This window comes from Dacryopinax primogenitus (assembly GCF_000292625.1).
Source record: "Dacryopinax primogenitus strain DJM-731 SS1 chromosome Unknown DACRYscaffold_1, whole genome shotgun sequence".
In the NCBI taxonomy this organism is placed as follows: Eukaryota; Fungi; Basidiomycota; class Dacrymycetes; order Dacrymycetales; family Dacrymycetaceae; genus Dacryopinax; species Dacryopinax primogenitus.
This window is the reverse complement of record NW_024467198.1, coordinates 1,759,484-1,784,581: the sequence shown is the minus strand read 5'-3', so window position 1 is coordinate 1,784,581 and position 25,098 is coordinate 1,759,484. Positions and strand designations below refer to the sequence as shown.

General features: G+C 55.6%; 10 protein-coding genes across 10 annotated transcripts; 6 read left to right on the top strand and 4 right to left on the bottom strand.

Moving 5' to 3' along the window:
* Positions 1–686: 686 nt before the first annotated feature.
* Positions 687–3,430, top strand: DACRYDRAFT_19664 (uncharacterized protein). Its single transcript, XM_040771609.1, has 3 exons — positions 687–1,214; positions 1,625–1,996; positions 2,046–3,430. Exons 2-3 carry the CDS (start codon positions 1,928–1,930, stop codon positions 3,207–3,209), a joined length of 1,233 nt encoding a protein of 410 aa, XP_040633452.1. The 5' UTR covers positions 687–1,214; positions 1,625–1,927; the 3' UTR covers positions 3,210–3,430.
* A 1,420-nt stretch (positions 3,431–4,850) lies between these two features.
* DACRYDRAFT_19663 (homoserine acetyltransferase) lies at positions 4,851–6,659 on the top strand. The gene is made up of 2 exons (XM_040771608.1): positions 4,851–5,816; positions 5,868–6,659. Exons 1-2 carry the CDS (start codon positions 4,895–4,897, stop codon positions 6,560–6,562), a joined length of 1,617 nt encoding a protein of 538 aa, XP_040633451.1. The 5' UTR covers positions 4,851–4,894; the 3' UTR covers positions 6,563–6,659.
* Positions 6,660–6,923: 264 nt separating this feature from the next.
* DACRYDRAFT_113231 (uncharacterized protein) lies at positions 6,924–8,052 on the top strand (the record flags this gene model as incomplete). Its single annotated transcript, XM_040769592.1, has 4 exons — positions 6,924–7,042; positions 7,105–7,127; positions 7,204–7,431; positions 7,476–8,052. 4 exons carry the CDS (start codon positions 6,924–6,926, stop codon positions 8,012–8,014), a joined length of 909 nt encoding a protein of 302 aa, XP_040633450.1. The 3' UTR covers positions 8,015–8,052.
* A 471-nt stretch (positions 8,053–8,523) lies between these two features.
* On the top strand, positions 8,524–12,114 carry DACRYDRAFT_19661 (acid protease; the record flags this gene model as incomplete). The annotated part of the gene is made up of 3 exons (XM_040771607.1): positions 8,524–8,829; positions 8,890–9,355; positions 9,415–12,114. The coding sequence occupies 3 exons, from the start codon at positions 8,524–8,526 to the stop codon at positions 11,973–11,975; spliced, it is 3,333 nt and encodes a 1,110-aa protein (XP_040633449.1). The 3' UTR covers positions 11,976–12,114.
* Positions 12,115–12,256: 142 nt separating this feature from the next.
* On the bottom strand, positions 12,257–14,199 carry DACRYDRAFT_103501 (uncharacterized protein; the record flags this gene model as incomplete). Its single annotated transcript, XM_040767766.1, has 2 exons — positions 12,257–13,720; positions 13,771–14,199. The coding sequence occupies 2 exons, from the start codon at positions 14,197–14,199 to the stop codon at positions 12,257–12,259; spliced, it is 1,893 nt and encodes a 630-aa protein (XP_040633448.1).
* Positions 14,200–14,711: 512 nt separating this feature from the next.
* DACRYDRAFT_44515 (5-proFAR isomerase) lies at positions 14,712–15,545 on the top strand (the record flags this gene model as incomplete). The annotated part of the gene is made up of 2 exons (XM_040774585.1): positions 14,712–14,830; positions 14,888–15,545. 2 exons carry the CDS (start codon positions 14,712–14,714, stop codon positions 15,543–15,545), a joined length of 777 nt encoding a protein of 258 aa, XP_040633447.1.
* An 82-nt stretch (positions 15,546–15,627) lies between these two features.
* On the bottom strand, positions 15,628–18,727 carry DACRYDRAFT_92500 (uncharacterized protein). Its single transcript, XM_040777080.1, has 2 exons — positions 18,550–18,727; positions 15,628–18,494 (listed from the first exon to the last, which is right to left on the bottom strand). Exons 1-2 carry the CDS (start codon positions 18,646–18,648, stop codon positions 15,699–15,701), a joined length of 2,895 nt encoding a protein of 964 aa, XP_040633446.1. The 5' UTR covers positions 18,649–18,727; the 3' UTR covers positions 15,628–15,698.
* A 565-nt stretch (positions 18,728–19,292) lies between these two features.
* Positions 19,293–20,412, bottom strand: DACRYDRAFT_19658 (uncharacterized protein). The gene is made up of 5 exons (XM_040771606.1): positions 20,247–20,412; positions 20,016–20,103; positions 19,837–19,909; positions 19,726–19,785; positions 19,293–19,534 (listed from the first exon to the last, which is right to left on the bottom strand). The coding sequence occupies exons 1-5, from the start codon at positions 20,353–20,355 to the stop codon at positions 19,445–19,447; spliced, it is 420 nt and encodes a 139-aa protein (XP_040633445.1). The 5' UTR covers positions 20,356–20,412; the 3' UTR covers positions 19,293–19,444.
* Positions 20,413–20,747: 335 nt separating this feature from the next.
* DACRYDRAFT_19657 (uncharacterized protein) lies at positions 20,748–21,498 on the top strand. The gene is made up of 3 exons (XM_040771605.1): positions 20,748–20,864; positions 20,920–21,406; positions 21,459–21,498. Exon 2 carries the CDS (start codon positions 20,952–20,954, stop codon positions 21,249–21,251), a length of 300 nt encoding a protein of 99 aa, XP_040633444.1. The 5' UTR covers positions 20,748–20,864; positions 20,920–20,951; the 3' UTR covers positions 21,252–21,406; positions 21,459–21,498.
* Positions 21,499–22,166: 668 nt separating this feature from the next.
* Positions 22,167–25,065, bottom strand: DACRYDRAFT_19656 (aryl-alcohol dehydrogenase). The gene is made up of 10 exons (XM_040771604.1): positions 25,022–25,065; positions 24,787–24,967; positions 24,617–24,733; positions 24,443–24,566; positions 24,136–24,393; positions 24,028–24,090; positions 23,875–23,978; positions 23,580–23,828; positions 22,436–23,529; positions 22,167–22,387 (listed from the first exon to the last, which is right to left on the bottom strand). Exons 2-9 carry the CDS (start codon positions 24,838–24,840, stop codon positions 23,281–23,283), a joined length of 1,218 nt encoding a protein of 405 aa, XP_040633443.1. The 5' UTR covers positions 24,841–24,967; positions 25,022–25,065; the 3' UTR covers positions 22,167–22,387; positions 22,436–23,280.
* Between the last annotated feature and the right edge of the window lie 33 nt (positions 25,066–25,098).

The window sequence follows — 25,098 nt, the reverse complement described above, 5'->3', positions numbered from 1 at the left end:
GGGGACGGGCGATCTGCTCGCCTGTCTTTGTGCGCTCACCGCGTGGGCCAATATCTGTTCGCCGCATGGGACGTAGATTTCGGGGCAGGCTCCTGGATTCCCGAAGTAAGATGTGAACGGGGTGATGGTCCGAGCTGATGGCAAGACTCGCCACACGCTGGACCGTTTAGGACCAGGACCCGCCCTGAAGGGGGTTGTTCTCCTGAGCCGAGTTCTTGCCGTTCGGGAGGGCGTGGTCCAAACAGACGGAGGAATCGGTTGCCGTCCTTAATTGACTGACTCGACCTGCCTGTTTGGAATAGGGATAGAATCTCAATTCGATTCCATGCAAGGTTGATATCCCCTCTCGGGCAGGGATAGAGCGGCAGCAGAGGAAATAACTGATGCCGTTGAGCTTCTGGCCAGCGGGTCTATTCTCTCTCCCGAGGTTGCCTTTCAACCGCTCTCGCCACATCCTCCTCCGGCCTTGGACCGCACCGAATCCACTCTCATGCTAAACTCAGTTCCCCCTTCGAGGGCATGCTTCGAAATCCCTGGTCCCGGCCCGCTAGGCGTAACAGTCGCTTGGTGCCGATCACCCGAATAGGCTTTTCCTACCGGGAAAGGTCCTCCAGCCCCTGAAAGATTCGTCTCGTCTCGAGCTGAATTTACCCGCCCTTGGGTTCGCCTTCGTGGGCTCCTCTTCCGTTCGGCGATTGACCGCTCACCGGTCGCAGAGCGTTGCCTTCTCAGGAGACGCTAGCCCAACTAGGCCGCGTGCTCCAAAAGGGCTGCTACGTATCCATTTCACTCGATCGGATGCCTTCGGAAACCCTGGCGTGCAACCGCCGCGTCATCGGGGCTTGCCTGCGCTGGTTGTGGGGAAGGGAAGGGAGGGGGTATATAATCGACCCTTGGAGGGGGATGAGGCTCTGACACTGAACGGTCCGTGTTGCCTTCCCACTCCTTCATAGAACTTCTCGCAACGGCTTGCTCTTTGTCCTCTACTCCTGTCCGAGCTCGTGCATGTGTCAGCAAGTCACAGCAAGTCCTTCATATCGGAATCTCGAAAGTCAGGGGATGATTTGGCACTGAAGGGTATCTACTGTATGGATATGGATATACCGACATGCCTTCTCTGTGATGGGAACTGCTATTGTATGGTGGAGTGTACCCCGCCCCCGGCGTACTCTTTGATGGAGGAAGGGAAGACTGGATGGAGGAATGATGAAGAGGTGAGCGTTGATGTCCCGTCCCTGCCTTTTGTGTTTTTTGCTTGGCCCAAGCACGTGAGGGCCTGGTTACTTGCTGCACAGCCTTGCTACGGCGGGGCGGGGGAAGTGACATGAAAACAACCTTTTGTTGAATTGCATCCGAAGTGCCCCGAGAGGTTGGACTGCTTCCGCGCAACAAGTGTGGTGTCAGTGACGTTGTCGGCTCCGAATAATTAATCCGCTCATGTTTTCTGCTCATCGTCTTTGGTCGATGAGGAGGTGACACTGATGAGGGAGTGACACCGACGACCATCCTCATATACCCACCGTCGGACTCAAAATGGACGACCCTCTTCCTTCATCCCCGTTTTTCTCTCCTCTCCGATTTACGCATTCTGTCCCTTCTTCGACTTGTTTGCTCACTGTCACAGACGTCCACAATGGCTCCTACTCGCACTCGCACTCCTACGCCAACACCGGCAACATCCTCAAAGCCCACTTCTCCCGTCGCCACCCCCGTCACCGCCACCGTAACGCTGGCACCACGTTCCCCGTCGCCCTCCACCAAAAAACTCACCTCGTCCCCAAGACCATCCATCAAGCAGGCAGTGACGGGGAAATCAACCACAGTCAACACCACTTCTTCTTCTACCTCTCCTCGCTCGGATGTTCAGCGTATTCTTGCTATCGCCGCAAATGAGGAGACTGGCATGGACGCCACCCGGAGGGTATCCATGCCTACCAAGTATCGCGCTAAGGACTTGACCTTTGACACTGCTATTACCCGTCCTCTTTCCCCTACAGTGAGCGCCTTTTTTAGTTTTTTTTGGAGCTGCGTTAATTTATTTATAGCCTCCGAAGGAGAATAGCACTCGGTCGTCGCCGCCCACCGTTCCTGGACCACGGCCATCCCTCGCCGCCCCCACGTCATCCATGCGTAGTACTGCTCAGGAGGATGAGCCGCCGACGACCCCTCCTCCATTTGAGCCGATCCCGGCGACCCGTCCCGCGAGCAATACGGTGGATGCACACGCCGTGATCGCCTCCGTCACCAGGGAGCCCGCCCCACCCGCCGAGCGCGATGATCCCCCACCCTACAGCGCCATCAGGCGCATGCCTCAAAGCAGAAGTGAACGTAAGCACTGGATGCTCCAGACACTCTACAATCGCATCGACGGGTTATCCTTCAACCTCCCCGGGCCGGTATTCCCCAAGATCAACAGGGACAGTTTCATCCGCCAGGGAAGGGCTGACCTCGTCGAGGGTCGAACAATCAACGATATTGGCAACACTATCTTTTCTCATTGCCGTACGTGGAATGCATCCAGGTGCAATGTCAGACTTCCCGCGGACTTCAACCCCCTCGCAAGGACCGTCAAGTGCGAGGTCATCTCCGACTCGGACCTGTTCGAGTCCCCCACTCACCTCCTCGTGCTCACCAGCGGGACGGGGCGGTTCAAATCCACCACCCAGATCCCCGTGCACGAGCTGCTCTACCTCGCACAATGTCATAACTTCAAGAGCGGCTTGTTCCCTCCCTCGCAGCCCAAGCGCGTGCAGGAAGAAGACGGAACATATAGCGTCACTCTCCCCGTTATCACCCTCTCCGTGCCAGCCAACCACTGCTTCGGGCTGCTAGACGACTACCTCTATCACCGGAACGTCACCTACTTCTTCCAGCAGCTCGCCTCCCCGCTCATGCCCACACCGAACGAGGCGGTCGAGTTCGAGACCAACTTCCAGCGACGCCAGTACTACGTCCGCCTGCTCGTCCAGCACTTTTCCTTCCCGCAACTCGTCCGCCGTCTGCTGGCCATCCACCACCTGCACCAGGACGCAGAATCGATCGGAGTGGTCGACGTCAGCTTCTGGCGCGTCGTAAACGTTTCCTGGTTCTGTGTCGGCGCAGCGCTCAAAGGGAAGAAGAACCAGATGGCGCGCTTACAAGAATCCCGGCTCGTTTCCGGTCGCGGAGTTAGCGGACGCAGCTACTCGATGCCCCAGGTCCAATCCTGATCAACCCGGATACCGCACTCGCAATCTCAGTTCTAATAATGCTTTATTTGGCTTTCCTTCCCGCTTGGCCAAATCTTGCACCTGCACTGCACTCCTTCATGGTCTATGCACACTCGATGTGCGTCAGTCGCTCCTTCGTATCTTCTTTCTCGATATGGATGCCAGTCAAAATCTACCTAGTCTCTTAACTCTCTCTGACTTGCTCGTGATATGTAATAGTAGGATAGATAGTCCGATACCAATAATATGATGTATGTCGGAAACGTTTGTTCCGTGCGGCTCGAGCTGTGCCAGCGTACGAAAGACCGTTCGTCTGCCGTTCCAATCAGATCCCCCCACTTAGAACAAAGCTCAACACCATCCGAATGTAATCAAATTCCAACAATCCAATCCTAGTATCAACGTATGCCAAATGGTCTCAGCCCTAAGCGCTCTGAATCGCCCATCTCTAGCCGAGCAACGGCCATCCCCGACGGACGATGTACCGCAGGCCAGTGACTAACTCCCGCTCTAAGGCCTTTGTCTGAGTTCATAGCACGGCAATCAGGGGCTGACAAAGGGACCGCTGTATGGGAGTACATATGCCTGTCCAAGGGGGGCAATTAGGGGATGAGATGATGGGGCGCTGATGTTGACTTTTGGTGGAGGGAGGGATGGGGTCACGTTACCTTTTCTGGCGGACGATGCAGAGGGGTAGGCGACCGTCCGCACGAGAGGTCTAGGGTGGTTAAGAGCCGACAGGAGGGAACCGGGTCCGTGCTTGTGGGTATTACGTGCTGGGAGTCTACTGGAAGTGCTTGTACGCGGAAGGCCGAGGGGTATTTAGCAATTCTGTGTTCGTTTTGAGCGACTGCTGGTACCACAGCGCTTAGTTCATCCCATATAGGCTAGCATGAGACTGGAATAGCCCTCTCCCCGCTAATGTGTTGGGATACGATAATCGGTTATTCGCGCGCAATGTGGTCCGGCTTAACACCACCCTTTGCTGATCTTCTGAGCTCTGGTGGGAAGAAGTTAAACATCGGGAGAAGCCGAGAGATAAGGACATTAAGAATGTGTCCCCTGTTGGCGTACTTTCTTTCGGCATCTTCCTTGCCCATAGGAAGCTTGCGGAGATCAGCGAGATGTCCCAACAGGCTAGAGCGGAGCTGAGGGCGATGCTAGGAATCAAAGTGGCGGAGAAGGCTCGGCTCAGAATCTCAATATGGATACTGGGCCTCTTTGAGGATTGACCCATGCATATGGTCTTGGATAGCCTGTGTCTGGTCTGAGATTATAGAGCGGTGGGGATATGGCGAAGGACCGAGGAGGCACGGGGAGTCAATAGGAAGATATCTATTGGACATTGGCCGACACATAAAGCATCATCCAGAAGTACAACAGTCAGCCAAGCTCCAGGACAAAGATGGCTTTTCTAGTGATGGTTGAACAGAAGACTTGCGTGCGAGACATGAGAAAGTGATCGTTGCGCGAAGACAGCCAAAAAGGAACAATCATAGTGCTTACATAATTATCGGGACTAAAAATAGTAAGGTGCGATTTTGCGATGTCGCCATTCTGTCCCGCAACACACTCATCCCCTTCTGTCCAAGAACGACAGCGAACAGGATGAATTTATCAGCCAGTCCTCAACATCTATCCAACGGCAACTGCCAGCGACCACGACCTCCTGGACAGCGACCATCATGTACTCTATCATATCGAGTACGAAGGCTACTGGCAGCAGCTTGAATCTCCCGCGGATACTAGCCGTGACTCCGAGGAGACAGAAGCGGTCGTTCTCGTCATCCATACCAGTTAGGGAACCGCAGAAGCCGACGAACACTCGCAGTCTACAGACTCAGGTCGCTCCAAGACCAGACCCGGTCTTCCCATGCATCGATGCCCACTATGCACGAGCATCACGCGTCGAGCGCCGACCACCGCCTTTCCTTCCTGCTGCTCGTCATCCACCCCGCGCACCATCACCACACGGACCGCGGATCCCAGAGGCGCCAAATACCGAACCTGGGTCCGGTCCTGAGCCCGCATACTCCTACCCAACAGGGTACGAGATCTATCACCACACGGAACCGTTCCCCCTCTGCTATAGCACCATCCCTCTGCCTGGCTTCCAGCTCGCGTACGAAACTTGGGGCACGCTAAATGCCGACAAGTCTAATGCGATCCTGCTCCATACAGGACTGTCCGCTTCGTCACACGCAGCGAGCACGGCCAAGAACCCGGCCGAGGGCTGGTGGGAGCAGTTCATCGGTCCGGGTAAAACGATCGACACGAGCAAGTACTTTGTCATATGCACGAACGTACTTGGAGGATGCTACGGCTCGACTGGTCCTAGCTCGCCTGATCCGAGCTCACCGGCAGGAGAGCCGTACGCTACTCGGTTCCCTGTGCTGAGCTTGTTCGATATGGTGCGAGCGCAGTTCCACCTGCTGGACTATCTCGGGATCGACACGCTGTATGCGAGCGTGGGGTCCTCGATGGGCGCGATGCAGAGTTTGGCTGCTGGGTGGTTGGAACCTGATAGGGTGAAAAGGATTGTCAGCATTTCGGGGACTGCGAGGAGTAGTCCTGGAAGTATCGCCATGCGCTACGCGCAACGGAGTGGTCAGTCTAACTGCTATCTCAGCTTCTTATGCTGACTTCCGTTTAACCTAGTTCTCATGGCTGATCCTAATTGGAACCGAGGGTTCTACTACCACGGCCAATTCCCCCACACAGGGATGAAGCTCGCCCGACAAATAGCGACGATCACCTACCGCAGCGGGCCCGAATGGGAACTACGCTTCGGCCGCAAGCTACGTGATATCCCCCTCTCCGCCTCCACAGCCGAGGGCAACCCGATCCTCGAGGGTCGCACGCCTACCGGATCACGCGTACCTGCTCTATGCCCGGACTTCCTTATCGAGACGTACCTTGACCATCAGGGCGAAGCCTTTTGCCTCAAGTACGATGCGAACTCGTTGATCTATATTAGCAAAGCGATGGACTTGTTTGACATGACGGAGGAAGCGCTTGCTGGGCTGCCTATCGTCTCCCATCGGCGAGCTGCCGCTCCAGCGGAGGAGGAGCACGGGAGGCACCGGCAACCTCTCTCCTTAGCAGCCCCAGCAGCCTTCCTCCCCTCATTAGCACAAGGTCTCACACCGCTCAAACACATCCCCACCCTCGTCCTCGGAATCCAGAGCGACATCCTCTTCCCCGTCGAGCAGCAACGGGAAGTTGCGGACGCCCTCCGGATGGCTGGAAATCACCAGGTCGTCTTCTACGAACTGGGCGGCGTGTGGGGACATGATACGTTCTTGATTGATGTTGCGAATGTTGGGGGGGCGATAAGGGGGTTTTTGCATTAGATGGTGGTTGGGATGGAAGATGAAAGGCAGGAAGGGGTTGACTTGTTTATATAGTAATATTGTACACAGCACAAACAGACGATTGATATCATGATTTTTCCACCAAGAGGTACAGAGCGTGAAAGCCGCTAGGAGGGTAGTAAGCGGAAACCGGTAATCCCTCGAGCTCCCTGTCACTAGTACTCCTCCACCGATAATCTCATACCCTCGGTCGAGAAAGGCGCCCGCACGTTCACCCTCTGAACGCAGGAGGATGAACCGTCTCCTCTGGCGTCCTCCTCGAACCTTTCCACTCCAGCTCTTCAGGCCCCAACCCCATCCCTCCCCTTTCCCACCATTCGCGCAACTAAGATCCCACAGCATGCACAAGCTGCACGCACAGAAAGTACCCTTCCCGGGCTTGGAGGGGGAGGTGCTGAGGTACAGCTCTACTGTGGTCGTGCGGCCTGCGCAGAGGGAGGCGGGAGCTGGAGAGCCGGGGTACGTCTTCCATTGCTGTCGTTCTGTCTTGTTGGAGCTGGAGCTGATGGGGTTATGGGTAGGGTAGTGCTTATCATGCGGTGGAGTGCGTCTCCCTCCATGCCTGCCATAAGACTTAGCTAATCGCGGTGCCAATACCACGTTATATTATGCATAAACAGTGGACGCCGCCGATGCCCATGCAGCAAAGTACATGTCTGCATATACACAGCTCTATCCAGGTAGCACGCAAGTTGTTGTCTCCTCCCCCCAGAAGCTGTTGTGGCTGGGCGAGGCGTACAGGGAGCAGGAGATGGGCGTCGTTCAGCAGGTTTTGGAGGAGCAGGGGGTGCTTGGAAGGGGGCAGCAGGGGGAAGGGAAGGGGCTGTTGTTGCATGTCTTTTCGAATGGTGAGTTTTGTTGTGAGGAAGGGGCGGAACTGAGAGGGACGTAGGAGGGTGCTTGACACTTATCTCCCTCTGCAAGCGGATCCTCGCATACCGTGCCCTCCCCACCTCCCCCTCCACCGCCGCCGACGACCCCGCCCCGCCCCAGCCTGCCCTACCCGCCAAAGCGATCATCTACGATTCCTGCCCCGCGCCCATCACCCTCCCCGGTGGTGCAACGGCGTTTAGCATGATCTTCCCCCCACCTGTGCGGGGGATTGCGTGGTACGCGATCTACGGCTTGTTACTCCTTGTTCGGGGCGTGAACGGGTTGCTCGGATACCCGGATTCTGTAGGTCGGATGAGGGAGGAACTCCTTTCCCCCCTGTTGTTGCCTGATGAGGCGCAGAGGGTGTATGTCTACGGGACGGGGGATAGGATTGTACCGTTTGAGGAGGTGGAGGAGATGGTGGAGCTGGAGAGGAGGAGGGGGAGGAAGGTGCGGCAAGAGAGGTTTGAGGGGAGTGGGCATGTACTGCATGTGAGGAGTGAGCCGGGGAGGTATTGGGAGTGTGTGAAGAGGGTGTGGGAGGAGGCTCAGGTGTAATTGATCACTAGTACTTGTTTGGTGCTAAACATGTTGTCCAACTTCTGCTGAATGCTCTCCTTGCTGTGATCTGAGTTACGATAAAAAGATACGTATTCCTTTGCGAGGATGTTGAACTCTTTCCGCTCACTTCCGATACCATAGGGTTCTTCCTTATGGCCAGGCCTTTTTCATACTGCCGGTGTGAGCGGATTGGGGATAAAAGTATGTTTAGGGTGTGTATTATAATCATTATATTGTGAGTGATGGTGGTCTAGACTATATGTACACTTGAATGTAAGAGTAATAATAGCCTATGCATTCAAGGGGTGTTCTATAGTAGAAAGGAGTAAGCTTCTATGTGTCATGGATTGAACCCGCTCTCTCTCCTTCTCTCCTTTCCCCTCTCCTTCCCTCTCTTTTGGGAAATCACACTACCTTCATTTGGGATTAATCCTCGTGTACAGGACACATATCACTCTTTGTTCAATCTTCACTCTCATTACTCTCTTTCTCTTTCATTCACTACAATGCTCCCCCTCCTCCTCCTCCTGCTGCTCCCCCTCCCCCTCCTCCCCTTCCTCACTCTCACAACTGCCATCACTCTCCCAATAACTCAACGTCGTTCACCACGTATAGGCACTTCATTCCACAGAGGAACAATCAACGCAGCATCATCACCCTCAAACGACACAGAATCCGTATCAACAGATGCAGACCTCGTATATATCGCAGATATCGACATTGCAGGCACTTCTCTCCCAGTACAGATCGATACAGGCAGTAGTGACTTATGGGTACAACCGCCCTCTCCCCTATCAAGTATAACCCAATCCGTGAGTCCACCTACCCCATCCCCATCCCCATCCCCATCCCACTTAACCTCCCGCGTACAGACAGTATTCATAAACATGTCATACGGAATCGGGTACACAGCAGGCCTCGTAGCCCAAGCTTCCGTATCCTTCGCCTCCTACACCCTGCCCCAACAAGCCTTCATCCTCGCTTCCTCCGCCTCCAACCCCATCTTCTCCTACGGCGCAGTCGGCATCGTCGGCCTCGGGTTCACATCTCTTTCCCAGATCGACTACAGCGTGAACGCGACTGGTGCCAGTTGGGGCAGGTCACTGCTCTACAACGCCTTTGCGCAGAAACCGGGAGATCCGAATTTTATCAGTTTTGTTCTTCAGAGGAGTGAGGACCCGAGTGATGTCACACAGGGCAGTCTGACAATAGGGGAGTACGTACCGGAGTACAGTAACATCCAGGCTGGAGCGAAGCTTTCTACTGTGCCCGAGGTCGAGCCCAGTCGCTGGCAGATAGGGCTCGACGCCATCGAGACTTCTGGGGGGAACATCACTGGTGCGTCGAGCGTTTACCTACGCGTGTGAGCCAGTACGAGTGCTAACCCCACCCCCTAGGGCTGAGCTCCATCTCCCCCCAAGCGCCTGCAGGGAAACTCGTAGCCCTCCTAGACAGCGGCACTTCCTACGCCTACGTCACCCCCCAGATCGCGCAATCCATCTACGGCTCCATAGACGGAGCGTCACTCGACTCCTCAAGCCAGACGTGGACACTCCCCTGCTCTGCACAAGTGACACTAGCGTTCTGGTTCTCTGGCCAACGTGTCTATGTCCATCCACTCGATTCCAACAGGCAGCAAGCGGACGGCTCCTGCATAGGCACCTTCCTCCCCCAGTCTCTAGCCGTAGGAGGAGCATACGACATCCTCCTAGGGGACGTCTTCCTCCGAAACGTCTACTCGCTGTACGACTTCGGGGATACCTCAGCGTCGGGCACGAGCGTGGGAGGGCCGTATGTCCAGTTACTGGGGATAACGGGCGAGCTCCAGGCGTTGCAGGAGTTTGTCGCTGTTAGGGGAGGGACGGTGCCTGCTAGTGTTGCCCAGGGAACGGATACGACTACTGCTTCGGGCTCGCAATCTACTGGGGTGCCAAGTCCTGGTAGCTCGGGCAGTTCCGGCAGTTCCGGCTCCTCCAGCTCCGGTAGCTCAGGCTCCGGCAGCTCGGGCTCAGGTTCAGGATCGAGCACAATCTCAGCAGCCGACCAATCCTCCATCAACATCAGCAAACTGCTGGACTACGTCCCTGCCCTCCTGGGCCTCCTTGCGCTGAACACCCTCTTCCTGGTGTTACTCCTCGTACTCGGGGTTTGGGCGGTCTTGAGGTGGAAACGAGCGGCTGCGGGAGGGGCGGCAGCCGGAGCTGGGGGAGCCGGAGCCGGGGGAGGAGGAGGAGGAGGGTATAAGCCCGTCAAGCTACATACCGGGACTAGGGAGACGTACGACCCTGAAGCGCCGTACAACGCTCAAACCCAGAACCGCAGTACAGAGGAAAAGGCCGCCGACGCCCACGCGGATAGGCACGGGCAGGGGGACGCACCCCTCTCGGCTCTGTCGGCTCTGGACCCACCTAGACTCCCGTTTGAGATTAGGCAGAGCGTGTTCGACCCTAGGCTGTCGGTTTTCCAGACGAGGTCGAGTGGGTCTTTGGACAAGGTTTCACTGCGCTCCGGTTCTGGTACTGGTACTGGTTCTGGGTCGGGGAAGCATGCGGGTTCGGATGGGGATGGGGATGCAGATGCGGATGCGGATGCGGATGGGGATGCGGATGCGGAGGGCAAGAGGCCAACGACCCCTCTAAGCGCTGGGACGACACTTGTCCCTTCTAGCGCGGTAGACAACAGGCTCAGTATGATCCCCAGTGTAGGACCGATCGACGAGCTCGGGGGCTCTTCCCCAGAAGACGCAGAGCCCGACGCAGCGCTCCCCGCTCACGCTCGCGCTACTGAGAGGGATAGCCTGCTCCTCCCCCCTCTTTTTCCATTCTCTGACCATGGGGGAAATCGTTCGACCCTGCCTGGGCTGCCTGCCTTACCCCTCAGTAGGCCGAGTAGCATGCTCGCCCCCCTGGTGGGAGACCCGGCGGTCTTGCTCGCCACCTCTTCGCCGGACCGGAACAGGCTCGGGAGCGCTGGGAGCGCTGGGCTCGAGCCTCCTCGACCTTTCGCTAGCCGCTCGCCCTCCCCCTCCTCCGTCAACAACCCCGCCAACCCAAACCCAGGGCCGGGGCCGACGCAAGCGCTCATCACCCTCCAAACTCCCGAAAAAGAACATTTCCTCCTCCCCAGCCATGGGCGGACTGACAGTCTCAGCCAGCTCCCGCCCCTCCCTCTCAGCAGGCCGGGGAGTATCCTCCTCCCTAGCAACTCCGACCCGCAGATCCAGATCGGGGATCGGAGGCTGAGCAGGCTCGACCCTCCCCCTCCAGGCCGATACGCCAACCCTAGCCAAAGGCGGGGCAGTTCTAGCAGTGTCGAGCGCTCTCCGTCCCCCTCTCCATCACCTACGACCTCCTCATTCCCTAACCTCAACCTCCGCGCTAGCGTCATACACGCTTCTTCTGCCCCTCCCCCTCGCCCCGCACCCCCAGGGAGAGCTGGACCCCCCCGCCCGCTGAGCTTGGTCGACTCCGGCGCTGCTGGACCTCCGAGGCCTAGGATCCTCTCCCCGCGTATTGCAGACCGGCCGACGAGCATGTTCGACACTACGCCGGCCTTGCAGCCTCCGCCCGCGAGCCTGCGAGGTTCTCGCTTGTCGAGAGCGAGCTATGTCCCTCCTTCGGCTTCTGCCACGGCTGGGGACATCTCCCCAACCCGTGGGTACCAGCTTCGGGACGGGCCCGTCCCTAGCCCCAATCCCAATCCCAGTCCTAGTTCAGCTTCTACCCCCGGCAGCGGAACCACCAGCGCCGATCCGAGCCCGACGTTTCCTCCCGGGCTTCGGGCGAGCCAAGCGAACCGTATCCCATCTCGATCTCGCTTAGCACAGCCGTCCTTCATCCCTGAGCAGGACGACCTTAGTCCTGTTGACCTCCAAACTCCTACCGATAACAATAGGAGGGCGACGATGTTCCTCCCTCCTCTGCCACGTTCACGCCCTGGGTCGTACTATGACCCGTAGAGCGGAGGACTTGACGGAGGACGCACTTCATCCACCCCATACGACCGTAGCACCAGATCTATCCCTCTTTTACTTTATTGTCTGATATCATGGACTCGAGATGTACAATTTGCTCGCTAGCGAGCTACGCTTTCTTTTTTTTTGTCTGTGGAACACTCTTTATCTCACGACCTTCTTTGTGCTGATTCGTAGCCAGTGTTTTAGTTGATCTCGGCAATGGCATGTCTATTCCGCACTTCGGATATCTACCCTGTGTGGATATCTAACCCATCGTGACACGCCTACTGGTCTCCCAGCAGCTCCGCAGAGTTCTCTCGATCGATAGACTCTCCCATCCATTCCCTAAGTGCGGGACCGAGTTTCCAGTTCTGATCAAAGTCCATCTTCGTCCTCTCGCACACTTTGGCGGTATGATCAAGCCACTTTTGTTCGAAGGGCAAGTCGGGCCCACCGCGGTCTATGGCGCTCAAGATCGCTTCCGCCAGTTTGGCACGATAAAACGCCTGGGTGCGCTGGGTATGCCTTGACCCCTTTGTTGAGTGTTCTCTATCACCCGAAGGCACGTTAGACCCAGGGAAAAAGTGAGGCAGCCCAATGTGTCTGACTATCTCGAGAGCATGGGAGATGTTCCGCTCCTTTGACAGCGACGAACGAACCAAGCAGCTCATAGCGTGAGCGTCAGGAAGGAAGGAACGGCCCATGACGACCGACCGCGGCTTGGGTTCCGAGCTCGTGACAAAATCAGCGTCGTCATATCCGCTCATGCGGGAGAACCCCTTGCGCGCCGAGTTGTAGTCGTTCCCTTTCCAGCACGCGCGGAACATGGCAGTGTACGTATCTTGATTGGGGAGTATGCCTCTCCACGCTTTCGGGTCGAGCGCCTCCATGCGGTACATCCATTCGATTAGTTCGAAGGCCTCCTGGACATCGGTGCTCCCCTTCGCGACGGCGAGTTCTGCATGAGCGTTGATGGCGAGGTTCAGATGCCCCGTGTTGAGGATATGGGGCGCCCAGGGAGAGTCCTGCACTTGCTGGATATAGTGCAATATGTAGCGGAAACGGCGCATGCTGGCTGCGAGCAGAAGGGCCAGGTGGAAGGAGTAGCTCGTCAATGCCAACGGTTGACCGTTCTTCCCCCGTGCGATCTTGCTCCCTTCAGAGGGGCTCAGAGTGCCTGGTTTTATCAAACCGAGATACTCTTCCACGAGATCCAGACCGTACTGCTGATCCGTGAGCCGAGGCGAGGCCGTCATGATGCGCAAAATGGCTGAAATGAGGTGAGAGTCGACAAGTACCGGGGTCCCATTCCTCGGAGCTCGTATCTGGTCCCACACTTTCCTGGCAAGTACGGCATCTCGGATCTCTTTCACCTCTCCTGTCTCTCCCTTCCAGGGAACGTCGGGCCGCTTGAGGATACAGCGAAGCACGGTCGAGTATGTGAAACCGTCCGCCTTAAGCGGCGCATAGTCCTCCATGCTGCGGAAGACGTCGTACAGCTCCTGGTGCCTTCCGAGCTCCAGAAGAAGGTCGAGGTAGGCATTGAAAGGTATGTTAAAGTCTGTGACTTGAAAATGGCGATTGTCTTCTAGGTCCCCGAGAACTTTGATGAATTGTGTGTAGGCGGAAGAAACGCGGCCGAGGAACTGTTCGCTGAACTTGCCATCGGACTTGGCCGCGCGCCTTGCAAGACCTTGAAACATGATCGTCCATGTTGATGGAATAGGTGTGAATCCGCGTCGTTTCATCTAGTAAAGACGTCAAAATCACACTGTAGACGGTGAGCAGCACGGCTCACATCGATAAACAATGTGTATCCAGTATTGATTTGATAAGCATTGAATGCATACATGATCAACGTATTCCACACGATCGCGTTCTGCGAGGCTGTCGGCGCGCTCTTCACGTACGAGATCGCCTCGTCGAGCTTGCCCTGCTCACACAGCTTCGTCACTCGCTGAGCGAGTTCGTACGGCCGCATGGGAGGGGCGACACGAGTCCCCGTGCGAGATTCAGGGGTAGAAGCTTCGCCTTCGAGCAACGTGACTGGGTTGGTATCCAATGGTGCGGACTCCACAGAGACGAAGTCGGATACAGCAGGCCCTCGGGGCTTTCGGTTCCTCTTCTCAGTGTTGGTCCTCGGCTCCTTCTCTTCACCCCTCGGCCTCCACTCCTTCTCCCTCTTCGACCACTGATCCTTCTTTTCACTCGTCCACCTTTCTCTCATATTGTGTGATCCACTTGCTCCAATTCTCTCTTCCCTGCTCCCTGTTGGCCTGAACGCTCGAGTTCTCTCGCCATCCCTCCTTGCGGAGCGGGACCATCCAGATCTCTCACTTTTTGTGGTGGAGAGACCTTGATCTCTCTCCACATCTCTGCTCCTCATCCCGGATCCTCCAGCCCTCTCTCCGTCTCTGCCTATACGCTGCCCATGCTCCGACGCATCTCTCGGTCGCACCGCACTAGCAGCACCCCGCGAAAGAGCAGGCACAGCGAGCTGAAGCTCAGGCCGAGGTATCGCACATCGACACGCAGAAGTACTCAGATATCGAGAGCAGCACACGGCTGTTTTCGCGGTCCAGAAGGGCATGTGAGAGGGTGTGGAAGGAACAGAAAATGTACAAGTCGTGCGCCAAAACTTCGGATTTGTTTAAGTGGCTGTGTAAGGGTCCATCTAAATCTCGGAGCCGTTGTGCTTCTTCTCCGAACTGACCATCCTTCATTGTACGTCGTGCTCCTATGGCGAAGCGGAGCGTCTTCCGCCCTTGTATAGATCTACATAACGGCGTAGTCAAACAGATAGTAGGTGGGTCACTGTCCTCCGATGACTCCTCCCTGAAGACAAACTTCGTCGCCAGGTCCGTCCCTCCTTTCCCCGGAACGAGACGCAAGGCTAACAGGATTTCGCAACCCAGCCAGTCCCCAGCATACTACGCACAACTGTATAAAGACAACGACCTTACAGGAGGACACGTGATACTCCTTGGACCGGGTAATGATGCCGCAGCGAGGGAAGCGCTTGCTGCCTGGCCTGGGGGGTTACACGTGGGGGGAGGGATCAACGATACCAACGCCCTTTCCTGGCTGAGTGCCGGAGCGGAGAAAGTGATTGTCACTTCCTTCCTCTTTCCTTCTGCAAAGTTCTCCCTCGAGAGACTAGAGAGGTTGGAGCAGCTGGTGGGGAAAGAGAGGCTCGTGGTTGACGTGAGCTGCAGGAAGAGGGGCGAGAAATGGATCGTTGCGATGAACAAATGGGAAGACCTGACCGACATGGAAGTCACCGCTTCCTCCCTTCAACTACTCGAACAGCACTGCAGCGAATTCCTCATCCATGCCGCCGACGTCGAAGGTCTATGCCAAGGGATCGACGCTGAGCTCGTACAAAGGTTAGGGGGGTGGATGAGCGTCCCGTGCACTTATGCGGGCGGGGCTAGAGAGCTGGCAGATTTGGAGCTGGTTCAAAGACTAAGTGGGGGAAAAGTGGACTTGACTTTTGGAAGCGCATTGGATATATTTGGTGGGAAGGGGGTGAGGTTTGACGACCTGGTGGAGTACAATAGGAGGGAGTTATAGCGATACACTTTGTAGATGCGAGGTCTCGAGGCCACTCTGCGCGGGGACATGTAATAAGTTTAATCATGCAAACTTTATCCTCAGTACCTGTACAATATAGACGCCCAAAAACATAAGTATCCAAGAGAGGAGCGACCAATCCAGCTCAAACCCTCAGCGGGCCTCCGCACTCTGCATAATCAGCAGACTCGCCCTACTGCCCGAGACCGCAAACGCAGTCGCAACATCTCCAATTGTCTTCCTAACATCGGGGTTGATGCTCGTCTCCCTCCCATGCTCTGACAACAGCTGTGCCAACTCCGCGTGGTGGCTCTCCGTCGCTAACCTCCTTCCACGTCCAACGACCACAACGAGGGTCTTCCAGGATCCTGATTCGCGCTCTTCCTGATGGGCACGCTGGACGAGCACACGTAGAGGCTGCGAGCTAGTCAAGCTCGAGAAGTTGACACGTGTCAGCGCTTCCTCTATAAACGGACTGCGCGGTGCCGTCTCCCCGCTCGGTCGCGCAAACGTCTCCCAAGCGATGTCGTCCGCAGCGCTTGAGGCAAGCTGGACCTGGGTCGTATTCTGGCCATAGACCGTGTCAGGGAAGTGTGTGGATTGTAGAGTCATGCCGGCGTTGAGTGTTGAAGCGATGTTGTCCCTGATGTTATCCGAAAGGTGCGTGGCCGCGGGGGTCTGTAGATCGACTTCTGTCGGCTCGTCGCTCTTCGTCACCCGGATGACGGTGGCACTGATAGCCGGGTGCGCACACAGCTGGACGACCAAGGCGAGGGCGGCGCGATCATCAGGCCCACCAAAGAAGGGGAAGAAGATATGCTGGCCGTATCCGCCTGCCGTTTCGCTCGGTGACAGTCCGCGGTCGATGAACAGCGCAACATCTGAGGGTGCCTCTGCGAACACCCTGCGCGCAAATTGGGAGTAGAGCAGAGACTGAGGCCCGTCGGGTGCCGAGGTACTCGTGGGTGAGCTGAATAGACTGGAAAGAGGGCCGGAATAGGTCGTCGTACCCGATGCGCCTGTGGTAGCTTGTTCCAGCACGCTAGAACCCATGCTCTGCGGTCCCCAGGGGATGATAACCAACTCCGAGGCATGGTCCTGTACATGATGGTTGACACTCGAGGGGAAGGAGTCATAGTTGACAACAGATACCGAGGCGGAGATTGGAATCCGGTTCAAGTGGCCGTAGGTGCGGAAGATGTTCACAAGCGGATCAGAGCGCACGAGCTCGTCCGTCACCGAGGCTTTGAACAATGCCGACGCGCGCTCAGTGAGCTCAATCAACCGGAGCGCGTCGATACGCACAGGAGGGGTGTGCGGGCTGATGGTCGTCGCGCGGACCGGAGTAGTAGAAAGGACGGGAACGCTAAGCATCCTCCCGGTGTTTTGCTTGGTGGTACTATCCTTCTCACTCTCGTCGATCGAGCTCGCACGTGTGTTGTCGAACGCTGTCGCGGGTCCAGTAGGCGGGGGCTGCAACAGCTGGGTGAGGGTCATCAGCGCGGGTAGATGCTCCATCTTGCTCAGGACGACCGCAAAGCGGCTCTTGAGCTGTTCCTCGCCGCGCGTCGCTGTCGTGCCCGTGACGGAGTTGAAAGTCGTGGCGCGTGGTGTAGGGTGGGCTGCTTCTGCCTCACTGTGCCTGTGTGTTGGCCCGGGAAGGTGACCGTCGGCCAAGTAGACATGGTACTTGGGGGGGTAGAACATGAGGGTAAGAGGAGTGGTCATGAACGTGAGCACCAGGGCCATGACGACGAACATCGAGAATATGCGCGTATCGAGGATACCAGCTGAGAGACCGACGTTGAGGACGATAAGCTCAACAAGACCTTTGCAGGACATGAGAGTACCGATTGCGCCTGCTTCGCGCCATTTGAATCCAAAGAAGAAGGCGGTGGCTGCGCAGCCGACGAACTTGCCCACAAATGCGATCACGCACAAGAGGACGATGTATCCCCAGTCGACGCCGCGGTTAAGCAAGCCAAGGTTGGTGCTGAGCCCGGAGAGAGCAAAGTAGATGGGGATGAAGAGGAGAGTGACGAGGTCTTCAAATTTCTCCACAAGGGCGGTTCTGAACCCACCCTCATGGGGCATGGCAATGCCTGCGAGAAAGCCGCCGAAGATGGCGTGCACGCCGATGACGTCAGTGAAGAATGCGCTGGCAAACACGAGCAACAGCACTAGCGTCATCATGAAGGGTGTAGGGCCGGATTCGAAGGAACCCGTTTTGCGGGCGAGCCAATTCAGGCCCCACTTGATGGGGAAGAGGAGGACAAGGGCCCAGCCAACCGTGCAGAGGAGGATGTACACAGCCATGACGCCAGTGGTGGCATTGACGAGTGCGACGGTGAGAGCGAGGAGAATCCATCCAACGATGTCGTTTCCTACACCAGCGGCGAGGGTAACTGTCCCAACCGCGGTGGGAAGCAGCTTGCATTCGGTCAGGATACGGCAAAGCACGGGGAAGGCGGTGATAGACATAGCCACACCGGCAAAGAGTAGATAGTTGCCGAATGAGACGATGGATTCGTTGATGTAAAGCGCATACATGGGGACCGAGACGGCGGCGCCGAGACCGAAGGGGAGGACCATGCCGACTGCGGAGATGGCGAGACTGGCACGTCCGTTACGCCTGATGATGCGCGTGTCGACTTCCATACCTACGACGAAGAGGAAGAGGACAAGACCGATGTTGGCGGTGAGATTGAGGTAATATACACTCTGCGCAGGGAAGATGTTGTTCGTGAAACCGTTGATGCGCCCCATTGCCGTTGGACCAAGGAGGATACCACCGATGACCTCGCTGATAACTCGGGGTTGGCGGATGCGACTCAGGAAGAGCCCAAGCAGCTGGGTAAAGCAGATGATGATGAACAGCTGGATTATCCATAGACGGATGGGGTCGGCGTTGTTGAGCGCAGCGGGGTTCTGGCCTTGTAGCAGGCCTCCCTAGAGGATTGAAGTGGTGAGCACATGGTGAGTGCCAGCAGAGAAGGAGACGTACCTGTGTTGGAGCAATTGCTCGGCTTACAAGACCGTAGGCGGCATCGCTGACGTCCTTGCCCAGGTGCATTATCTGGGTAGAAAACGAGAGAGCAGGCATGTTTCTCGTTCCTTGACCGTCAAGAAGGGCAAGAGGCAAGCCGTGGAAAAGAAGATGCCCTCGTTGTCCGGTTAATAAGGACGGCTGGCAGCAATAAGAAGCGGCGATAGAGGGCTATGCAGGGAGATGATGTGCCTGATAGTAGATAAATGGAGGGCCTGAGGGTCGGTGAAGATGGAGAGAAGGCTGATGTACACCCTGATGCTCATATGTATGTAAGTAGGAAGCCAAGAGAAGATCCGAGAGTCCCCAAGCCCTCAACCCGCGACACGGAAGCGCCCACACCCCTTGACACGTGAAACGGTGCCTACTAGTTAAAGTCGCACATTGTCTCATCCCATTGGTTCGCCTTCATCGGGCATTGATAAACACTTCATTCCTGCCGAACAATGAATTCAATCATCAATATCCCTCCAAGCCCAGCACAGCTGTCGCATATCTCAGAATCATGTCCATGAGAACCACTGCTCTGGTTCCCATTCTGTTACGCGCACATGTTCAAACACGCTTCACGACAGCCGTGACCAAGGCGGTGCACTTTTCCCGGCGCATCAGGGCTCGTGGCTAGCACATCCTCAGCGCTGATGGTTCGTGACCTTCCCCCAGCGGTCAGCGCGTTCATGCGCCACAACAAAAAGGAGTGAAAATAGGATTACATTCCCCCGCGTTCGACCCCTGACCAACGTCGTCATCGCTCAATTGATGTATGCAAGCACCCCTTGCATGATCCTCTTTTTGGCCACCTCCTTTCCTCAACATGCCGGTTTCTTTCCGTAACGCAACAATCGATGACACTCTATTTCTGCTGCGGCCTGTAGTACGGCATCTTCACCTCGTGGATCGGGGTCTGCCCTTCCGTTGTGCCAGGGATCTCCTTCTTGTACCCCTAAGCGTCCGTCAGCCATGCATCCATCAACCCATCAGTAGAAATCTGCATCTCCCATCCTCAGGCCTGGTTTCCCACAGGAACGACCCAGGATTGTCTTACTAATAGACGTGGGAGCCGCGGGAAACGCGGAGAGCGAGGATGTCTCGTGTCCTCCAGGGAGAGCGGTGAGGCCAAAGAGATAAACTCACAATCTTGGTGAAAGCGCAAGTGTTGAGAGGACGCTCTTCCCTCCGGCACTTGTAGTAGTACTATTCCCATATCAGGGCTGGCGTGCCATAGGAATGGAGATATGCACACACATGGTTGTTCTGCTCTAAGCACTGCCAATGGGTCTCGAACTCGGCTGCACAGGCCGCACGGAGGTTGGTGAGCCTGCCAAGGGTTAATCAGCCGAGAAGACGAGAGGGTAGATCAGGGGTGAGAGTTTGGAAATGGGAAGAACGGTGGGAGGACCGGGGTGGACTGGGAGGGGACGTACACTTCCTGTGCGCAGCGGGTGACCTTGCGCCCTTCTTGTAAACAATGCTCGGGTGCGCGACTCTCATTCTTGCAGAGCATGAAGTCCTCTACACGCCACGCAAAGCACCGGTCCCAACATCAACCAACATCAAGCAAACAAGTTGACCAAACATCGAATCGCACCCAACAAACCCAGACATACCAAGACAACCTCATCAGCGCATACTCTCGCAACGAACAACAAACGCACCATTAAACTCCTTACACCTATCGCCAATAAAGTACGCAGCGCTCTTCAGCGGGCCACTTGTCGCTCCCAGCTCCTGCACAGGTGGTAACGGATCCTTCAGCTCGGCCATCCCTCTATGCGCGTTGGGTGAGTTGTATGCGGTGGGGAGCTCGGGCTGGATGAGCTCTCAAGTCGAGGGGGACGGATCAGGAAGGGTGTGCTGGTTGCTTCCGAGGGGCACGCGGAGTTGCTTCCGTCAATATTAGGCTTCTCTTACGTTCACCATCAACCTTATCACCTTTCTCTTTCTCCAACTCGATTAATGACATTCATCTGACTTGTCGCTCTACATCGAATGAACCCGTGACTCCGTTGTGCATTCCTTGATGACGTCGGGTCGGTTGATGTCACCAATTCCTTGTATCGTCTCTCATCAACCCCTCGCACGATCTTGGCTCACAGGGGGGTCTATGCTCGGGTGACACGCTTAGCATGTCTGTCAGGAGCGGAGCTCGCCTAGAAGAGAGTTACACGAGTTCTCTGATGATTCATGGTCGAACTGGGACAATATGAATCAGGCGCCTATTCCCTGTGTGTACTTGGCTTGTCGGTTCGGCTATTGCGGTTCTGGATAATAATGTGAGTGACGATTCTTTTGAACGGGAACCCCCTGAGGTTTCACGCATATATTCAGAAAGGTTGAGATTGCCCAACATGACGTAGACGATGACTATACATGTACATGTCCTGGTAGCTTGGGACCTTATCGACGCCCACACGCTATCTTTCGAAGACGCAATGTTCTTGCACTATCCCTCGTCCTTCTCAACAGTGGAGACCATCGGTCTGGCTGAGCACTTCCTCCGTTACAGCCGTGAGAAATACCGCGTTCAACAGAAGAGACTAATCGCTCGCAGTTCTGGCTCTTCACGTCCATCTATGGTGTCGATATACAATGACAATGACCAAGCACTCCCAGAGGGCAATTCCAATCGCCCAGCAACAAGGGATTTCCGTTTTGCCTGACGCGAGCTTCCCCACTCCGGAGTGACTTCGTCATTCCCGTCAACATGCAGCCGGGAGCGCCGGAGCCTGTGACCATTCCGCTTCCGTCACCATCAGCTTGCGGAAGAAATGTTCTCGGACTGAAACTCCGTTTGTATGCGGGGATTCTGGGGACGGTACAACCCATCTTCCAACTATGAGAATAGGATAACAAACTGAGCGATTTAGGCTAGCGGAATTCGTTATCATTGATCGATATTCGATACATGGAAGACGGTCTGTGAATTGTTGTGCCGATCGAACGATTATCCTTATATTTTCGCACAGCTTCGCGGCGTGACACTCCTAACTAGGAAACTTTCAGTTCAATGGCCACATATTAACAATCCTTGAACAATGTGTTTCACTTGTGATATCGATAAGTCGGGCTTGGCCCGTCGGGTAAAAGGTTGCGGAGCCTCGCATCGATCGTCGTCACACGGCGCCCCTGGACATCTTCATTGACTATTCTGTACGGAGTTACACGCGTACAATCTGGTCGGATAATCAACTTTCGCGGCGATTCACTGCGCGTCTATATAACGATGGCTCCTCTCCCCTCGAGAAATCTCAGCATTCGCTCAGACATTCAACTGTCTGCATCTCAGCTTTCACAGCTGCCAGCTGCCTCGTATATTCTTTACTCATCTAAAGAATTCCTCTATCATCTATCATGCCCGTCGCAGTCGAACAACCGTTCCAGGAGGTTCCTACTCTCGACTGGTCCCTTGCAGAGGGTACTGCTGAGGATAGGGAGACATTCAAAGCTAACCTCCTCCACGCGCTCGTCAATGTCGGCTTCATGTATCTCAAGAACTCTCCGGTCACTCAGGTTCGTGGCACTTGTCGAATGTTAATAACATGGAGATTGACGCTTACTCCAGGAGCAAGTTAACCAGCTCCTCGACTATATTCCAAAGGTCTTCGATCTGCCCATGGAGGAGAAAATGGAGTGTTCCATGCTGAAGTCCCCGCATTTCCTTGGCTACTCCAGGCAGGGCCAGGAGTTTACCAAAGGCGCGCGTGATAACCGTGAGCAATTTGATTTCGCCACGGACTACGACTGCAAGTGGAAGGAGGGTGACGAGGACTGGAAGAGGCTGTGGGGTCCTCCTCTTGTAGGTCTAGTGACGGTAATCGAGTTCGAATACTGACGACAAATGCAGTACCCAAGGGAGGAAGCCCTTCCTGGTTTCCGAAAGTGTATCGTCGATTATCTCAACGGTGTGGCCGACCTCGGTTTTAAGATGATTGACCTTATCGAAGACTGCTTGGAAGTCCCTCGCGGCAGCCTCGCCCAATTCTATGATGGGAACATGCAGCAACGGCTGAAGTTGCTGAAGTATGTCGATGCGTCCAACCTTCGCCCTGAGGACGGTACCCAGGGTGTTGGGCCCCACTTCGATCACGGCCTTCTTACTTTCCTGCTGCAAGCCACGGCACACCCCGGCCTGCAGGTTCAGAACAAGGCGGGCGAGTGGATCGATGCACCTCCTGTCCCCGGCACCTTTGTGGTCAACATCGGCAAGGCGCTGGAGATTGCCACTAAGAAGGTCTGTATCGCCACTTCTCACCGGGTGATCTCTCCCCCGAAGGGCATGGGCTCTCGTTACTCCGTCCCTTACTTCCAAAGCTTCTCCCTTGCAGCCAAGGTCAACAAGGGCATCACCATTCCCCAGGAGATCCTCGAGCTAAAGCGGGCCCGCGGAGACGTTGCTGTGGCCGAGTCTGTCAACTACTCTGAATATGCTACCGAGTGCAATGGCCAGGTTCAGCTCATCGGCCGCATCAAATCACACCCAGACGTGGGCGAGAAGTGGTACCCCGAGCTATTTAACGAGCTCTTCCCCAGTGGAAGGCCCTCTTTCGGCGCCGCTTATTAAGCTACGTATTTCGGACGAGCGAAGAAGAGTTCGAGGTGTAACGAACGATCATGTGTCAATTTTGTTTTGCGCTGCGCATTTTTGGGGCTGCTCCCCACGACGACACTAACGGAAGCCCAACCGAGAAACTACTTTTGTCCAGAGAGCAGGGATTCCATTCCTGGAGCCCCAACCGAATCGCCGTTAGTGGGTGGTACAGGCGCTGGTGCCTTTGGGAACTTGATGCCTCCTCCGCTTGCCATAAACATGCCGTTCCACGTCCCCGTCCTAGTCAGACGCGGGTCTGTTCCAAGCATATTGTGAGGGAAGGGTAGTTTGAAGGGAACCGCATTATCGATAAAGTCCATTTGCTCGGGAGTGAGCTTGATACTGAGAGCCTGAGAACTGATTAGGGATGCATGCAGCTCGAGCTTGGATGATGATTTACCTTGATATTCTCCAGAAGGTATTCGGGCTTGCGACCGCCGATGATAGGGAAGACGTAAGCCTGCTTATGGAGGCAATATGCGATCGCGACATTGGCTAGGCTGGCATCTCCCCCAATTTCCTTGGCGACCTGCTCCAAAGCAGCGCTGATAGCCTTCTGCTCTGGCGTTTGGTCGACAGCGAACGTCCTCAGGTGGCCGCCACTTTCTTTCTTCCTTGCCTCGATTTGAGCGGCGGTCTTGAATTTACCCTAGACCGGGGATAAATAAGAATATCCAGTGAAAAAAGGTTCTTACCCCTCCGACGACGCCCCATGGCGCGACTGCCATACCCTCAGCCGAGCACATAGGGAGGATATCTCCTTCGAAGTCGCGTTCGAGGCAGCTCCACTGACCCTGGTCTGATATGCAGGTTAGTTTACATTCGAACTTCCGAGCTGTACGTCATACAAGCGATAAACTGAGCCATCCCGTGATCGCGCGCGTATTGGTTCGCCTTCGCGACGATCCAGGCTGCACAACGTCAGTGTCAATTCACCACGCTCATTGAGAACTTACCAGGAGTATCAGAGATACCGAGATACAGCACCTTTCCCGCCTTGACAAGGGCATCGAGGGACTGCATCAGCTCGGGAATCGATGTCGAGTAGTCCCACCAATGCACCCAGAGCAAGTCGATATAGTCGGTCTGTAACTTGGCCAAGCTGTCGCGGACGGACGTGTGCAAGCTCTTGGCGTGGTTTCCCCCGTAATTCTGATAATACTTGATATCCTCCCGACCTCTCACATAACAGGTCGTGAACTTGGTTGCGAGCACTGCGATGGATGAGCGCTTGCAAATGGTAGACTGTGGAATTACACATACCAATTTGATCACGGTTTCCTCGAGCCTTCATCCATTCCCCGAGAAGAGCTTCAGATTGCTCATCTTGATAGTTGTTCGCGGTATCTATGAAGTTGCCGCCGGCTTCGAAGAAGGTGTCACAGAGCTTGCATCGTCTTAGATGAGCGCACAAATAGGAATGATCGATTGGCTCACCTTGAACACTTCGTCTTTGGTCATGGTACCAGCCATGAAGCGGCCCCACTTATCGCCGAGGCTCATCGCACCCAAGCACAGGGGAGAAACGCGGACACCCGCGTTTGGCGAGAGAAGCTGTCAAGGGCATCCGTCAAAGCCGGTCGTACAAAGAGATGAAGATGATTTACCCTCCATTCGCCCAACGGAGTCGCAGGCTTTGGTGTAGGTTGGAACAGAGCCATTGTGTTGAGTCAATAGTCAATCAAGGTAGTTGTTTTGGCCAGGTATTGGGCGATGAGAGGATTGCCAGCCTCCATGACTGCCTTATATCCATTGTCGTCGGTGTTGTGGGTCAAATGCCCATGACCGCTGCGTCATCCACGTGAGTCGCAGCCCGATCAAGAACTATGATTAATGTCTTACCATCTACACAGGGCTCCCTGGTTAGAACGTTAGCCAAAATATCCATGTCGACGATTCCACGGCAACCCACGTCGACA